The sequence below is a fragment of the Acanthaster planci genome, linkage group LG08, assembly GCF_054643075.1.
Source record: "Acanthaster planci isolate LZ-2023a linkage group LG08, COTS_SCS, whole genome shotgun sequence".
Classification (NCBI taxonomy): Eukaryota; Metazoa; Echinodermata; class Asteroidea; order Valvatida; family Acanthasteridae; genus Acanthaster; species Acanthaster planci.
The window spans coordinates 14,326,224-14,344,543 of NC_141784.1; the positions used below are offsets into that span (position 1 = coordinate 14,326,224).

General features: G+C 39.4%; 1 protein-coding gene across 7 annotated transcripts in view; it reads left to right on the forward strand.

Moving 5' to 3' along the window:
* LOC110977378 (transcription factor 12-like) overlaps positions 1 to 18,320 on the forward strand; it is a 219,064-nt gene that overhangs the window by 134,032 nt on the left and 66,712 nt on the right. For all 7 annotated transcript variants that reach the window (XM_022231438.2, XM_022231442.2, XM_022231440.2 and 4 more), the window contains 3 exons: positions 2,920 to 3,083; positions 4,721 to 4,898; positions 7,431 to 7,513. In XM_022231438.2, coding sequence (XP_022087130.1) covers positions 2,920 to 3,083; positions 4,721 to 4,898; positions 7,431 to 7,513 — 425 coding nt within the window. The remainder of the gene's footprint in view (positions 1 to 2,919; positions 3,084 to 4,720; positions 4,899 to 7,430; positions 7,514 to 18,320) is intronic.

The window sequence follows — 18,320 nt, forward strand, 5'->3', positions numbered from 1 at the left end:
TGTATCCGAGACCTTGATGTCCGAGACAGAGACCGAGACCAAGGCATACAAGACCAAGACCGAGACCTACTCCTTCAAGACCAAGACCAGGACTTCGAGACTGAGACTTTTGCAGGTTGAGACCGAGACCACGACATCCGAGACCAAGACCAACCATAAACCAATGTTTAGTTTTTACCAAAAGGTAAATAGGGACAAATATATGGCAGTACAATTAAGTACAAAAGAAATAAAATGAAAACATTAGCATAAACTCACACACACAAATAGGTCAGATATTTGTTAAAGAATGTCTCAGTTCTTTTATCAGTTATACTGCTCTACTTTAACCCTGGTCTAGTGTGGTCATTTTCAACCCGAGTGTCCCAAATGATATGATGTGAACATTAAAACAAATATCCTTAGACTGTTTTTTAAGCAAAATACTGAAAAACAAATATCCAAAAAAGATATACTGTAATGAAACTACTAAAACAACACATACCACATACAAGATGGAATGAAAACACTTTCACACATGCACACAATTCATAGTGTGCACACACACAGACTGGTTCCTGTCCCGGCCCTACGTTCAGCAGGAGACTACGTAGGGAAAGGGAACCAGTCTAGTGTGTGAATTCCGCTACTCACACCCTCATCTCCATGGTGTCAAGCAGCATGGCTACTCTGGATTGGAAATAAAGTAACAACTTGGGACAAGGTTGCATCATGCTGCATTGTCTAGTCTTCATTCCAGCATTGATTTCATTGTTTATTGCAAAAATCTGAACATTGCTATGCTGTATTTATATCAGTGGTTGAAGATTTGACTCGAGCAGAGGTAATTTTGCCTTCTGCAACCGTGTGCATATGTGGTAGCTAGATGGGCATTTTGTTATGGTCTCAACTGGTCTCGAGGGGGAGACCCGAGACTATGGCATCTGAGATCAAGACCGAGACCGGCGCTTTCGAGACCGAGACAAGCCGACCCAAGACCGAGACTTTGATAGGGCGAGACAAAGACCGCAAAAAAGGTCTTGAGACCGAGACCAGGTCTCGAGACCTACAACACTGATAGAGACACCGCCTTTTTAGGAAAATGACATGGTAAAAACATTTACAAAAAAGCAATATCTAAATTGTGACACTAAGAAATACAAAGAATTATGGGAAGAGGTATACATGGAATTTAACCAAGTAATTTGAGAGAATTAACCAGGACAGCAAATTAAAGAGAGTTAACCACATCCTGGTGGGGGCATTTACATGTATAAATGTTGATTCTGCTGGGCCAGAATATTTTTTATTTTTTTCTGTTTTCAAAAATCTTTAAAAAGTCATATCTTCATTTACTGGACACTTACACCACGCAAAGGACTGTCTGGTTTCTATTCTAACCTGACAGACAACATCTATTGACACTGGAGTACGTAATTTTAATACGTTCACGAAACTAGCACAGTGTGCTGCTGACCTCTTTTCAATAGGGGCCAGATTAACATGCAGCAGTGCTGTGTGGCTCATCGCTGTGGTGGTGGAAGGCTGTTGTCCCCAGCGGTAATCCGCTCGTACTGAATGCCCATAAACAGTGGTATACTGTTTCAAAAAAATGTGGATTATTTCTACTATTGACTGTGAAAAAAGTTGGTGATTCTCAGTAGCCTGGTCTATTGTTACGAGTACAGTCTTTGGTTACAAGGCCAGTTCCCTCTGATTTCAGAGACCCAAGCTATGCGTATAAAGAATACATGCCCGAAACCAGGCTCCCCGGCAGCAAGTGGTTAATAATGTGTACCTGGCTACATGTTTTTCCCTTGCCTTATAGAAAAGATACATTGCATGGACAGTATTTTAAGAAATATTGAATTCTTGGTCCAATGCAGTGGTTGTACGGTCCTGTTACTAGTACATTGTTGGTATCTGGCACTCAGAATGCATTATTGCATGCTTAAGAAATGGGTCTCCAGAGATAGATCGCAAATCTCACAAAACACAAAAGCAATGACTGACTGGTCCAACTCCCGGAGGGATTTCCAAGAAGTAATTATTGGTCTCACTCAAAACAAAATGTGTATAATGCAACACATGTATATTTGCAGTCTATATTACGTATAAAGCACATGGGACAGGGTGATGGGGTACCCTTCCATGGATACTTAGCTCCATTGTTACCTTGTCTCCAAGAGTCACCATCACTGTAGGAACAGTACACATTTTGAATTACAACATGTACATGTAGCTCCACAGAACGTCCTCTGACGTCATTAATTGGATTAGAGTTAGCTGACAACTTGCCCTTCATTTGAATATACCACCACAAAGTTGAGTAAAGCATTTCAACCGCTCAAACGAAATGTTTTGAAGACTCTGAAAGGGAAAACATCAAGGACGTTTTATTCATACAGAAAAGCTGTAGTTTTAGCTTCTTGACAGGCACGTAATGGGGGTTTCATATTGATTTTCAAACATGCACAGGTAACTTCTAAAATTCAATTTAAAATTACTTGTCATCACTAAATTCTTGCTCAAGATGTGCATTTTGTCGGGTAGCATCAAAGAGCATACATTACCAACTTTTCCTGAGTTGGTCTTGCTATTAAAACTTTTACCATCTCCACCCTTGAAGTTAATTTTTTTGCATAAATACGTAATAAGAGCCTCTGTAGCATAGTGTCTTTCTCCTTGACACAAGCCCTATGATCCTATAGTAGTCACCTGGCTCTGTTTTGCACTTTCTATGAAAGACTTTTCTTTTCACTATCTTAACCGGAATTTTAAATCATGTAATTCACGTTTCCTTTTGATTAGATCCTCTTCCTATTTTCAGCTATTCTTGATTGGTTTTTATAATGCTTCTATGCACCATTCCTTACTGGCATTGAGTATGTCTAAGTAAAACATTGTGCTCTTGAGATTCTTTGCTCTGTGTACTTGCAGATGCTACTTCAGGCACCCACAGTCCACATAGTACAGATCCATGGAACGGTAATGGGCTGGCCCCATCCAGTGCTAGCTTCCATTCTACATCCATCTTAGGCAACTCTGGTTCTTCGTATTCACAGTCACAAACTACCGGTACATACCCACCACATGAACCCATGGTAAGAAAATAAAACTGAAAAAATCTTATTTTCTTTCTGCTTGAATTAACGAGCATCTCAAGATGTATATTTTGTGTTTATTTTAGGAGGTTTTGCACCTGTTTCTATTTGATTATTTAGGTCGAGGATCTGATCCACTGACTGGAAGGTTGCTAGATCAGATACCCAGTGGCCATGTCAAACCTTAGAAATGATACCAAGATTTTGTCTTAACATTTATTCACCTTTTGACCTAGATGTGGATCATAGAGTTATTGGACAGGACTCAGTAGTTTGTAGATCTCATTCAAATGGGATCATAGTCCATGGCTAGGACATTAGGGATCCATAGATACATTCAGTTGTAATAGCTTAAGGCTGGGAAGGCGTTCCAGAAGAATGGAAGTAGATCAATTTTATTTGATGTAGAGGGCCTGCTTAACTTGTGATGGAGACTGGGTACTCGCACAAAACATGTTAGAATCTCTGAATTGTGGGGACGTTTCTCTGACCTCATAAGGTTTGAGGGCCCCTCAAAATAGGTGAAATATTGTGTGTTCCCCCTCCCACAACTGCTGAAAGAGTGCGTAATGGGGCATGTGTTTATGGTGCCTTGTGGGTACCAGAATAATTGGAAAAACCTCACAAGGAACATTCTTAGGCCTTGTGCTTAAATGGTACCCTGCTAGAATTTCATGAAATGAATTTTGGAACTTACTTAAAAGGGAGGAATTTCTAAGGTATACTTGTCGCAAATTGAAGTATTTGACATAAGGGATATTGGGTCGAAATATCAATTCAAGAAATATATAGATTGGTTCAGATGGGAGAAATACAGAAACTGCACTTCACACACTTATTTTGTAGTACATGAGAACAAAAGAAATATCCCACAAGAACACCAATCACCACATCCCTAGTGTGGACTCTTGAACAAAAAATGTCCACACGATGCAGGGAGGACGTTCTGTGGACTTACCTATGTCCACAGGACATTTAACCTTTACTGAAAAAAAGAGGGTTAGAGGCATTGTGGGTTAGGGTTATCTGTTGCAAAAGGCAGAGGAGCAGTCAAGGAAGCCATACAAAAAAATCCAGTTGAAAATAGTCGTCGCAGTTCAAGAAAATGAGAATTTTTCTTTTCTGCACAAAATAAAGGAATGTCCACACTGAGTGTGTAACATATACCTGCCTGAGGGCGTGTGTGTGTGGGGGGGGGTTAGGACTCATATGGATGGATAAATTGGACTGTCGTGTTCAGAAAAATTTCCTTTCTCCACTCCTCCCACCCATGACCTAGATACATGCATATCACAGGTTTACTGGTTTGGGCTGTGGGGTGGGGACTAGTTTGATTTCATGATGTGATCTGCAAAAAGGATAAAGGTAATGAACATTTTTATGGACCAGTCATATGACCATTCTCTAATGATGTATTCAGGACAGGTACTGCAATAACAAATGTTTTTAATTAATATTTTGTGACAAAAAGTCTAACCATATGTTACCATATTTTATTGGTAAAAACTGTAACACCATAGATTACTGAACCTTGGTAACATAATCCTAGGTTTAAGCCTAGAGTTCCTGAAGTTAGTAGAAATGGTGCCATTGTGGAATGTTAGTACTGTATGTTGTATAAATTTCTCTCTGTACAGGGGTATGGTCAGAGTCAAAGTGGTGGTCACGTCCAAAGTCACACTTTGTCTCCCAGTCGGGATCCCTTGAGTCTTCCTCCTATGTCAACCTTTAGACCCGGGACAACCACCTCCTCCACGCATCCGCATTCTCCATATTCAACCTCATCACCTACCAATGGAACAGACACAACATTAAGTAAGTTTGTTGTTTTGATAGAGGATACAAGGATTGGCCAACTTAAAGGAATAAAGGAGTGATACAGCAGTTTTAATACAACAAAACCAGGAACGGCGTGGCATCAGTAAGGGTCATCACCCTCAGCTTGGCCCATTACCATCACCAGACCCTTATTTGGATTTTAATGTACTAGTTTACAACCACTCACTTGTTGCACAGAGAGTGGTCCATATCATTCATGAGTACATGTACAATGTACATGTGTGGGTCCATGAGCGGCCATGTATACCCGCTACTGATGACTTGTATACAACGGGCAATTCAGCTTGGCCAGTCTTAAACCTTAGTTTAAGACCAGCCAAGCATGTATTTTATGGAAATAAGTGTGGCATGTACTAGGGACATTAAATCAGCGTCCATTCTCCTGTGGCAGTCTAAACAAATGTTGGAGACTGACCAAGTACTTATTTATTCCTGTTGATAAATACCTTATGAATCAGAAAGTTAAAACAAATTAAAAGTGATAAATTTCCAACGATTTTGTTCAGCAGTATTACTTCAATTTTTGAAAGATCCTTCTTATAATGTACTATGGTATGTGCATCCACAAGCCGGTGTGTTGTCACTCATTTAAGACAGGTCATGTGACGTGATCTCAACCAATAGGAATGACTGAACTATCTTAGGTATTTAATATTAATAGTTGAAAGCCACCTGTGTGATGGTTTTCTCTTCTACTCTTCTTTCTACTTTTTTTTAGGTATGAAACACTGTTTAAAGGGCAATTTGATTTAACAAACTTACAAATTGATAACATTTATTTAAGTAATAGGTTGCTTGAAATGGATTAACTTGTAAAGTTGATTTTTACTTGAGTTAAGAGCAACCTGTGGGTTTTGTACTACTTCTGTGTCATGCACCCGCGAACAGCATTTTGCCCTCACGTTGTAGAACTTACACATGAAAGCCCCTTCACTTTTAGAGTCAGTCTATCACAAGTCCTTTTTCAGAAGTAAGAGGCAAACAAAGGAATCCTTGGTCCAGTTCATTTGAATATCTCGTCACTTGGCTTGACCTCTGATGGACTCAACTACATTACAGAGCCCCATGATAACTTCACTAAATAACAACAGTATTATGAAAAACCAACAGACACACAAATCCTGTTGAGTTTTGTTATCAGTTTGTCATATTACCATGGAAACTACTTCTCCATTATTTGTATAGAGTTGAAGTAAACAGTTGAATTTTGCAGTTCTTGTGACTAGAGCAAAGTCATTTTACCACGTGAACTGTAGATTTGTCAAAAATACTTCATCATACAGCTCAACTAGTAGCTTGTATGATCGTTTATGTACGTACATGTATAGTACACAAACTGTAGGAGTCTACAACACGTACACGTACACCCACACACTCACACGCCTGCACAATTTATCCTTACACCCACTTCATACATGTATATGGACTTCAGTGTGCTGCTGATGTACTGCCTGTGTTAAAAATTTATGTGGAAATTGAATGGCTGTTTATCGTTTTGCTAACGATGATCTGTCTCATTGTTGGAAAGCAGCTCAAAATTTTTCCTTGCAAACGACAAGCGGTATTCCAGTCACAAAGATTTTACAGCTCCACCTACCGTACACTGTTCAAATTCTTTAGGGTAAGATATTTCATAATAACTATTCAGCATTCATAAATACTTTAGTTTCCGTATTCAACGACGCCAACATGACCATGTCTGAACATTTGATAATGCCCAATGTGATTTGATAATGCCCACTGCATAAATAACGCGCTTGCACCTGGATACAAAACAGTTTAATGCATTGCAATTGATCAAGAGACTGTGTGCGCACAGCACGCAGAACTCACCATATGTGCCCCCAATCCATATAAGGAAATTCTTCTGGACTACGTGCACAATGATTTATGATTAAATGAACAGTGTAATTCTTGAACAAAATCCTTGGAAATTTATCATATATTGGTTCTTTTGACTGTCTGACTAAAACGATATTTATGAATGGATATAAACATGTGCTTGGCTGGTCTTAAACTAAGGTTTAAGACTTGCCAAGTTTAATTGCCTGTTGCATTCAGGTAATCAGTGGCTGGTATACTGTACATGACTGCTAATGAATGCCCACATGGACGTGTACTCATGAATGATATGGACCACTCTGTGTGCAACAAGTGAATGGTTGTAAACTCATACATTAAAAACCCAATGGGGACCTGTTTATGATAATGGGCCAAGCTGAGGGTGAGGCCCCTTATTGAACCCGATGCGACTAAGTCGCGTCCATTCTTATGAGTCGGTCTTAAATGCATGTTAAAACCAGCCAAGCACATATTTATTACCTAAACGTATACCGCCTCTGTCAACTGTTTTCAAGTAAAGTTTAGTTTCACATATTCACCACAAATTAGATTTAGATATGTCTTTCAGGTGAATTCTAAGTTCTATAATGTTCTGAAACCTTTCGAAGGTTTAATGTTTATTTGAATCTTTTATTGTTCATGACAATATTTTCCCTGCACATGTAGGTGTAAGAGGAACAACAAATGTTGCCAGTGGAGGAGGGGGAAATTCACAAACAGGAGATACACTGGGAAAGGCTTTAGCTTCAGTAAGTAGAATTTATAATTTAAAAAAAAAAACAGAATTGCTGTCTAAATGTTAAGAGTAAAATAGTTAAATCACTTTCGCTACCAGGTTGACGCTATTTTGCCGATGCGGCCACTGTAATTTGGCAGGGTTGCCAAGGACCGTCCAAAATACGTTTTCACCACAATGAAATAACTTATGCAAAGGCAAAGTAATGAGGTAAATGTACGTGAGGCAAAAGTGCTCTATATATGTTTGTAACAACATGACTTCTGCGTTACATACCATGGAGACCTGATGTGTCTGTGTTTGGCCTCCGAGGTTGTTCAGCGAAAGCAGGAGGTCACTGTTAGTCAGTTTGTGGGATTGTAGAAATGACGCAGTGTTTGCATATGTTATCAATAGTATGAACATAGAGGGACAAATAAGGCTATTCGCAGTGTACGAACACACTGTACATGTATGGCCTTTGCTTTATAAGTCATGAATAAAACTAGAGCAAGGAAAAGAATGCAATTTGAAGAGGATTTTTATAGAACATATACTTAAAGCACAAACATCAAACTATGGCAAAAAATTTGTGTCACAAGATGTGCTTTATGAAATTACCCTTCAACTTATCAACCTGCCAAAAATTAATGTATCAGATCCTTTTAGTTTGCAATGGATAGATGCTCTTGGTATACGTCATAGAGAATGGATGAGGACTTTAGATTCGTGCAAAGACTCGCCTTGCCAATTCTTACACGAATCTTCAGTTCTGAGTTCTATTCTCTGACTTACACCATTTCCCATTGTTGCACGAACACAGAGTCCCGAGTCTTTGACGCTCTCTCTGTAAACTTTCGTCTGAGTAGACACCTTTGTTCGATTTGCACGGGTTTTGTCTACGTGAAACACGGTATTTGTGCAATCAACACCATCAGTGCTGGATACACAATCTCTTCTCTTCCTCTTGCGCCTTAGATTCATTATTAAGTGTGCCATTGTAGCAAAGCCTTCCGGACTAAACAATTACAGGACTCTGTGAAATTGAGGAGTGCTATATCAACTTCATGACAGTATGGTTAGCTCTTTTAGAACCACTTTACAAGCTGCTCAAAGTGAGGTTCACTGATCCTTACACGTTCTTATGTATGAATCATTCCAAAATGCACACTTACTACATATTGCTATTTCGTTTGGAGAATGAGCAACTTGGATTCAAATGACGATGCAAATTTTGGAGTTCAATAATATCAAAAACTAATTTTATAAAGCGCACATGTCCACCTACACTGTACGTGTAAAATTGCTAATAGCACTATACAAACATTAACAAGACAAGAATAACAGGCTAACTCTTTAAGCAAGATTATACAAGTATGTTTGATAGCCATTTGAAACGAACTGAGATAAATGTGCTGGACCACAAACTTAGGGAGCAGTAATCCTGATAGATCTGTCACCTCAGGACAGGTATGATCTTGGTATAACTAGAGGATGTACTTGAGTTTGCGTTAATTCAATTACACTATAATCCAACATATCAGAAAGACTGGGCAAAACATAAACAAAGAAAAGTAGCCAAAACACATCAGACTTATTCCTCATTTAAAGGTGAAAAGAAAATTCAAATCTTTTTCGAAAATCTTGCTTTATAGAGCATGGATCCTGAAAAAAATAAAACGAGAGATAACAATATGTTAAATTCTATGGAGAAAGGCAAACATACACAACAGGGCCTGAGTGTGGGTGTTCCTGGTATCCTTTAAATTTGCCTACTATGCCTGTTAAGAGGACCAGTAGAATCAGTGTCACAGCACCAAACCATAGTCATACTTTACCCAACCCTCCGGCCACAACTGCTTTGATTGAAACGGGGGGACATGAGGGTAATCTCCTCGTTGTAATGAAACTACAGTAATTGTAGATTTGTTACCAATCTACATGTACAGCTAATTGTAGATTCGTAAAAATAATCTACACTTTGAATAAAGCAGTGACATCATGAAATAGTTTAACAATGACCAATTTACTGAAGCTTTGAGAAACGGGTACATGTACCTACTTGAGCACTTTTTATGGCTCCATGATGTTAAATCTCTAATCTTTTTAAATTATAGTGTCTCTGTTAAGATCAAGAATAAAAATTAGAATTTTTAAGTTTGCTAGTATTAAAACGTGCATAAACTTGATGTGGAAAGGTGATTTTTTGGAATTGAAGAAAAAAGACTCAGAATTTGCCTCTTTCATGATGAGTATTCTTCCCATCCCTTGGCAAAGTTTGAAGTGGCCCTGAATCATGCATAACTCAGTGGTAGCTACCTGCCACATTAGGGTTTGACCATGACCAAAAAAATGCCAGCCCCCAGTCTGTACCCGCCTTCCAGGCAACCGTCTTCATTGGCATTGGCCCACCCTGGCAAAGTTTCAAGAGATGTTGTTCCAGACTACATTTATGTGCCCGCCCATTTTGGCAAGATATCAAATGCCTCGATCTCACGTATACACAATTTAAGTGCAGGGAACGAACCTCGTGGTTGCACTGTGTCATGTACCTTATATTACCAGGCTTAACTGGATAGCCAGCCCCTGGGCCAGGGGAGGAGGGGGATAGCCAAAATGCACCAGTAACATGCATGCACTATACAATGCACACAAAACTACTTGCTGCTATGTACAGTGTTAAGGGGACATGTGGCCAAGTGGTTAGGGTCTGTGACTTCCAATCATAGGGTGTGAGGTTCAAATCCAGCTGCTAGCAGTATGGTATGGTCTTGACAAGCCTCTTCACCCCTGCTTGCCTCTCTCCACCCAGGAGTATAAATAGGTACCAGCATTAGCTTGGGAAGCAACCTGCGACTGCCTGGTATCCCATCTAGGGGGAATAGAAATATTGCCAGTCGTTTCATGCCAAGGAATTCAGAAATAAACACCAGCCTGATGAGCCAAATTTACTTGGACCAGACTTGCTTTTATGTACAGCATTCTGGGGGTCTTGTTAAGCCAGGCATTTAACTATAAGTAATACAATGGAAAATACTTTACAGACAGCGAAATCATTTCATCTTTCACCATGTTCAAAAATTTGGACCCGAACTGGTCAATGTCATGTTGACTTGACAGATTTTCTTTACTCAAATACATATAAAGACTAAAGGTTAGGTTTTTCATGATACGTTTTGGGAATAAAAAATGTTAAAAGGGCTTTTAGGTAAGATGCACGTTGATCATTTTTGTCCATTGATTCTAGTGGTGTACCTGAAAAGTAACCACATGACAAGTACATTCAAGTGCAGAATCCGTTGCATTCAAGTGCAGAATCCGTTGCATTCAAGTGCAGAATCCGTTGCATTCAAGAGCAGAATCTGTTGCATTCAAGTGCAGACTCCGTTGCATTCAAGTGCAGAATCCGTTGCATTCAAGTGCAGAATCCGTTGCATTCAAGTGCAGAATCCGTTGCATTCAAGTGCAGAATCCGTTGCATTCAAGTGCAGAATCCGTTGCATTCAAGTGCAGAATCCGTTGCATTCAAGTGCAGAATCCGTTGCATTCAAGTGCAGAATCCGTTGCATTCAAGTGCAGAATCCGTTGCATTCAAGTGCAGAATCCGTTGCATTCAAGTGCAGAATCCGTTGCATTCAAGTGCAGAATCCGTTGCATGTTGCCAGGTTTAAGTAAAACAAAACTGAAAAAGGAATTTTGTAATAGATTTGGCTTTCATTGCAATTTTTCGCATCCCCTTTAAAGTGTTGAACATGTCCACAGACAGAGCACAACCCCATCTCGTTCCCCGTTTTGCATTCTCTGGATGGATAGTCCCACCCTTAGGCAAAGTTTCACAGGGTGTGGTTCCATTCTGCGTGATGTGGTACATGAATAATGCGGATAGGCCTAAATATGTATGCTCAATTATGGCGGTGTATCAGATGTAGGCCCTGATTTCCCCAAACAATTTAAAAGCCAGTAAGAGAAATAGTAGTAGTGTAGTCATTCAGTTATGAAATAATAGTATAAAAGTTAACACTTGTTTTGAATTTGAGATATTACTTGTTCATCGTCATCACTCTTGGCCCCACCCCCCAAAAAATTCCCCAGCACTGAATGCCCGGATATTGATATCATGACGTCATGTAAAGAACAACCTTGCCACGCATCTGCATGTAACACATACACTGTTAGCCTTTCTTTGTATCATGTAGACTTGAGTCGGCAGTAGCAGATTCTCGTTTCTGAGATCAGTTATGAAGCCGATTTTTTAAAGAAAGTTTAACAGCTTTGCTTGGGATTGCTTTTTTTTTTTCAGCCAAGGTGCTTTCGGTATTCCAAACTCTTCGTAGAGTGTTTTCTTGTAGCCATCGGCTAAAATAGTCACTGCAGATGGCACTTGTCGAGGACAGCCCATCCCAGTTTGCCCTGGTCAAGTGCACTTTTGCTGTCCAGATTTTCCGTAATGCTGGGTCTTTTGGAAACCTGTGCAGGCATACACCGTCCTTTGGTGTATTGCTGCATTGTACAATGATGCACAAATATTCATCCTCCTACTTACAATCTCAGTAATTCCCCTTTAGCTGCTTCCTCTTCCGTCCAATACCTAGGTATCACCACAAGCTCCGACCTTAGCTGGAACCCCCACATTAATACCATTGTTTCTCGTGTCAATCGCCTCTATGGTTTCATTCGATCAGTTGCTGGAGGTTCATCTACCCAAGAATTTTTCACACTGTACAAATCATTTGTCCCACCTGTCCTCGAATATGGCATCCCTTGCTGGGGCCCACACACGCTATCCCCGGAACAACAAAGTGAGCGTGTGCAACATTCAGCAATGCAAATTGGCTTAAAACAACGGCGAGGTCAGATGACACATGAAGACAGGCTTGACCGGCTTAACTGGTTCTCCTTATCATCCAGAAGACAAAACTTGCTATACTCATTTGTGTTTTAATGTTTACATGGTTTATGCCAATGTGAGACCATCATCATCACGTCCTTGTCAATCCACGCCACTCAGATTTGCTCACATTCTGCCATCTTCCTTCCCACACACAAGCTTTGTTTAATTCCCCCACCCGCAGTTTCCCTAGAATATGGAATTCTTTACCGCCACTTATCAAAGACTCAGCTGTTTCCGAATCCCTTCCTCAATTCCTCAGGGCCCTCAAGCAGGCTTTCTTATTGGACACGCAGTTCAACCTATTCTTTTTTTTTTTTCTGGTTGTCATTTTGATGACCTGTATGGGGACCGTTATTTTCTTTGTTCTATATAATTTGTCTTCTTAACATTATGTGCGGGGCTGCGTACCCACTGGTAACAGTAGTTTATTTTACTTTTGCAGTTCCTGACCCACATAACTTATTGGTCTTGTTATGTAATATTCAGATTTTCGTCCCTGGTCCCTGCTACTGCTTATGTTTACTTGTATATGTGTGTTCTTGTTGTTTTTTATATACTTTTGGTTCAATTTTGCTTTGTTTGTTCTTGTGATGGTCAAATAAATAATGATAATAATTTAGTCTGCATTGTCCCTTGCTGTGGCCAAATTTCAAGGATTTTTGTTGGCATGATACCTCGGCAATAATTCAGTTAATCCACGGGTAATGCCAAGTCAGTGGCCCTTACCTTGATGATCAGGTTCTTTCTGTAACATCATCGCATCATGTGATGCATTACATCATTCATTCAGAGTTTTCGATGGGGAAAGTGGGAGCACGAAAATTTGCTGAAACATCGTAAAAACCAGCTGAACTGATGGAAATAAACAGAAAATGAACACAGTTCTTGTTTTTTATTCAATACAGATTTATTTAACACAACAATGGTCGTGAATAGCAGAGAACCTTTAAGTTTGTTACTGTAACAACAACCTGTTTCTAACTAAATAAACCCTGCCTCATGAATGGTTTGTTAGAATTTATTATAAAAAAGAGCAGACACAAGAGTCCAAGAGAGAGATAGCAGTTGTATTCCTCAACAAGTGGTCCAGTTCATTTGCAGTTCTATGCTAAGTTATTGTTGTTGAATATTAAAGTCTCAACAAACCATGCTTGCAGCTAGTTTTCGCTTGTGGGTCTACCGATAGTTTTTCTGTTTTGCTCAAAGAGAGCATTGCTTTGATAGCACTGTGTGGCTACTGGCCTCCCCAAACCCAGCAGATATGAATCAGTGTTGTTCTCACATAGAGGCGGTTCATCCAACTCCATAGTTGATTTAGACTATGTCCTTTCAGCATGTCGGGACCTTGTGCAGTGTTGCATCAAAACAACGCATTCATGTCTGCACAGTGCGAGAGGTCAATGGGATTGCAGCGCGTCCATTCATGGATGCACTGATTGCAAAACAGCTCGATCAGCTGCCAGATTTTCTCTGCATGAGGGCAGCAGCTTTCAGATAAAAATCACAAATTTTTATACAGGGATGATTACCAAAGTATGACCCTACCTTTAAGTTCCATACATTTACTGCACTCTGCTTTTGAAATTTTATGTATAGGTTCATTTGCTAGCTTACTTTGTGGTTTCGTGTTGGCTTTTAAATTTTTATGCAAATAGGTGAAGGAATAGGTCATGTCCATGTTTCGTCTATGGCTGAAAGAGGGCGCTTTTAAAGCATTGTGTGCAGGTGGAGCTGTATCACAGACATGTGCTGTACATAGTGTTACACTTCAACTATGGGCTCTGTGCAGCTATGTGTATACTGCCCTCTGTTGACAGGAAGACATCAGTGTGCCCTGCAAAGGCCATTTATGTCAAATTACATACTGATCCATGTGGTACGTATTACTTATCCACACAAAGGAAATTGTGGTGCAGGCCGCAGCTGGTTGTAAAACTATTGTGAGCCAGATTGAATGTTTGTATTTAAGGGATCACAGCAAGCCCATTTAGACTGAATGCTTGGCCTACACTGGCCACTTGGCTGCATGATTTATGTAATGTCCTTGGTGACAAAGTGCATTGTTTTACTATTGTGGCATTTCTGTTCGAAGAGACATTGTTCATTGACCATTTTCTGCTGTATTTTTTAACCAGTAATAATTCCTGGAATTTTACCAAACAAATAGAAAGTATCTGTCTCATATGAGCATCATCATGCTACAGTTCACAGGAATTTCTTTCGGTAGTTAGTGCTTGGTTAGAATATGTTGTCACTTGGAACAAGTTTCACTTTGCTCAGTTCATTAAAATAAGAGCAGATCCCTAAAGCCCAGTGGCCTTAGTGTTCAGTCTTCCTATTTCCTGGCTTTTCACGGAGCCATGTGAATCATGACTGATATTTCCCTTCCTATTACACCAGTCCTAATCCTGTATTAACACTGCTATTTTTTTCCAATAAATTATTGTTTCTCAGCATTTCTGCAAATCATAGTCGAGTTCAGAAGTTCATTTTGTGCTCTCATCAATAACTGCACAGGTTTTTCCTTTGATGAAAGACAAAGCCTTTCATGCATGTGTGTAACAGCATTTCAGGTGTGTTGAGTCAATGGCCTGTACTTGTACATCACAAAAATGCCTTTATTTTATGAAGCTTCAAATCTCTCCATTCACTTCAAAAGTGCCTTGTTGAATGAAGACAGCAATGGTAAAGTCATCACCATCTAAATTCTCTTTTGATTGTAATGTGTCAGATGCTAATGTCAACATTTGAAAAACATATACAAATGCTTTGTCTAATTGATGTTGATATTAATGAAGTATTACTTGCTGGGCAAAATACACATGACGTGCTGGCAAAAGAGTAGCAAACAAAATAAATGTAGACAGCAAATATGACACAGTTTTATGGATAGTGTTACAGTATTGCACTGGAATTTTTGTTTTGAACACCAAAAAAGTGGGCCAGGGAAATAGGGTACGTAAGCAAGCTGTCACAACGCATTGATGTTGAAAGGCTGTGACAGCCCCCACCCTATCAACCAGACGAGAGTGGCTTAATATTGATCACAGACTGAGATCAAGCATCTGTCATTCTTGGCAGTCATTGGCATTTGTATCAGGCTTACCCAGGCTTTGTTCTTCCTGCTAGGATCTTTTAATCTCCTTATTCTTTCCCACCACCCCTCTTATTCAAATCCCTGTCTGTCTGTATACCACACCCTGTTTCTTCAACACCCACTTGTCAGACTTCTGTGTCTTTTACATTCTTTACAATAATCCTCTCTTGGTGCAACACTGATGCCATCTATACCCAACTTTCTTTCATCTTTCTGTGAACTTTTGACTGTAAAATTGTTATTAAAATTCAACACTTTTTGGATAAAGATAGTTTATGGGTGAATTTCATGAAGGTTAGTGATCTAGAATCTTAAGCTGTCATGACATGGCCAAATTGTCAACCATTCACGCTCTTTTCTAGCGATGTTCTTTGACTGGATGATGGACAATCCGATTTATTTTGAGGGGCCTAATTCTTTTTTCTTTTGTGTAAATAAGGTATTAGCTGGATTTTAAATTCGATACAAAGTTTAGAGCAGTGACTTATTGTCACTCAGTGAAGTGGCAGTATATTTACAATGTAGATGATAGGGCCTAATCCAATCACCTTTTTGAAATAATATGATTCCATCTTTCTCCTTTTTTTCCCAAGAGAACTTCTGTGGGCCATTTCCTTAATATGTTACAACTCATGAACTTGAAAGTTGGTATGAATATCAACCCTGATCCTAAGGTGTGCCTACAAGGTTGACAGCGCACTATTTATTATGAAACTTAGAAAATTTATTTGATCCCCTTTGACTCTTCCAAGACCTTTTGGGTCACTTAACAATCCTGCATCTTCATCAAAGATACCCAAAACAAAACCTTAGATACAAAGATGTTCCTAGAACAATGATATCATCAGGTATCAAATGATAAGCACTCAAAATCCACATATTTAATCAAACATGTCTTCTTACAACTTACTTTTTGTACTAAGTGATAGGGTAAATTTAAGTCTTCATTTTTCTCGTGTACATAAACTTAGATGGCCTAGGCTTCTGTTCAACAGATCAGAAACTAAGAAATCAAGTCTACACACTAGCCTTGATTTTGAGTCTGAATTGCCATTATCTTGTCTGTCCCACACTATATGCTGGAAAGTTAATCGCTAACTAAGGTATTAGAGGATGCTGTTTCAGGAAATGGAGAAAGAAACATGATTGCCAACTTGAAACCAAGTCTAGTACAGCAGCGGGAACATCACATGTTCATGCTGAGGTCAGGTTGCGCCGCACTGTGCACATACAGTGTACTGTGTTTGTGAATGTGCTTTTTGTCACAGAATTTTACACGTATTTGGAAGCACTAGGCCTACCCCAGGAGCAGAAGCATAAAGCAAGCACAGGACAACCAGAGTTATCGAGAGTCTTCCTAAGAAAAAAGGAAAGTTTCGGAGCAAAAGGACTGGCCTGTTATTGTGTGATCTAAGCTTGACTATTTCCATGTATTCTGTGTTCTTTGCGAGTGCGACTTCAGCGTCGGACATGCAGGCAGGAATGAAAATAAGCTACACATTACTAGATAGCAATTACTGTACCTGTAAATGTACTGGAGAGTTAAATGTTAGACTGTACATTCAGATGGTGTAGTTGTCCTGTTGATTGGTACAAAATGGTCTGACCATTACAACATTGCCTGAAATGAGCTAAAGAGCATAACCTAAACCCACGTCCCCTCAAAAACAACAGCAGATTTGAGTTTAAAGTCAATCAAAGTAGTCTGGAAAGGCCTCAAATTGCACCATAGAGTGTCTAGAATCCAGTTTTTCCTGGGCCTTCAATCAAAAGAGTCCCTGCATGATCTCACTCAGATCTAGACCACCTCCAAAATTTGCATGGATGCAAAACCCTTAAAATGTTCATCAGGATTGGTCATGTGAATGTAAAGTGTTCAATTTTTGCAAGGATGGTGTGTGTTGAAGTTCATTTCTCATGCACACCTCTGGCTTGCAGTCATTCAAAATGGCAGTTCTCAAAAATATACCACCCACTAGTGATAGTCTTGATGCTATCTGGTTCCACGCACTCATTAGTGCAGTGTGTATATGTTCAAGGGGTGGTAACCAGATCTATGAAGTTCAGGCATTATCCTCCGAAGTCATGAATGCCAAAAACAAACTGGACGTTCTTTTTAAAAAAACTTTCCTTCAGAGCCTTAAGAAAGAGAAATTTTTTCACAACATTTTTAGTGATCAAGCTTGATATTTTCCGTTTATAAATCGGACACGTATATATGATAAAGCTCCACATAGGGCACTGGTAACTAGGCTATTACTAACCTCCAAAGAAAATCACGCTTCTGGTATGTCTACTACTGATGAACAAAAGCGCCCGGATTATTACGAAATCGAGTTAAAAATTTTGTAGAAGACGACAGGGCAGCTTCGAACCGGCGAAAAATGTTTCATCGAATTTGTTCAAAAACTTTTGTTGAAACTTGCAAAAAGCAAGTATATGGCAGGAAAAATGCTGGTACCCTGTAATTTCATGGTTCAATTTTGAGGTGGAAAATAAACACACTACTACTACTACACATGGACCACTTTTGCTTTTAAGTCACATTGAACTTAAAGGAATGAATTTAGGAATGGATTAAATGAGTTGTGACATTTTGACTTCCCTATTCCTTTTATTTCCAATTTCAGTTAGTTTTCATTCCACACTGTTCCCAAAAGAGGCGGTTTCAAAGGTAGCAGTCTGTTACCACGGTAACTCATAGCAAAGTTCATATTTCAAATAAATCTTTAAGATAGAGGAACACTTCCAATGAAGAAACAGCACAGAGTTTCGGTCCTTACTTACTGCATGTACCCACCATACGATAGCACAGGAGACATTGTGGCAATCTCTTCCAGTATGTCAATCTGG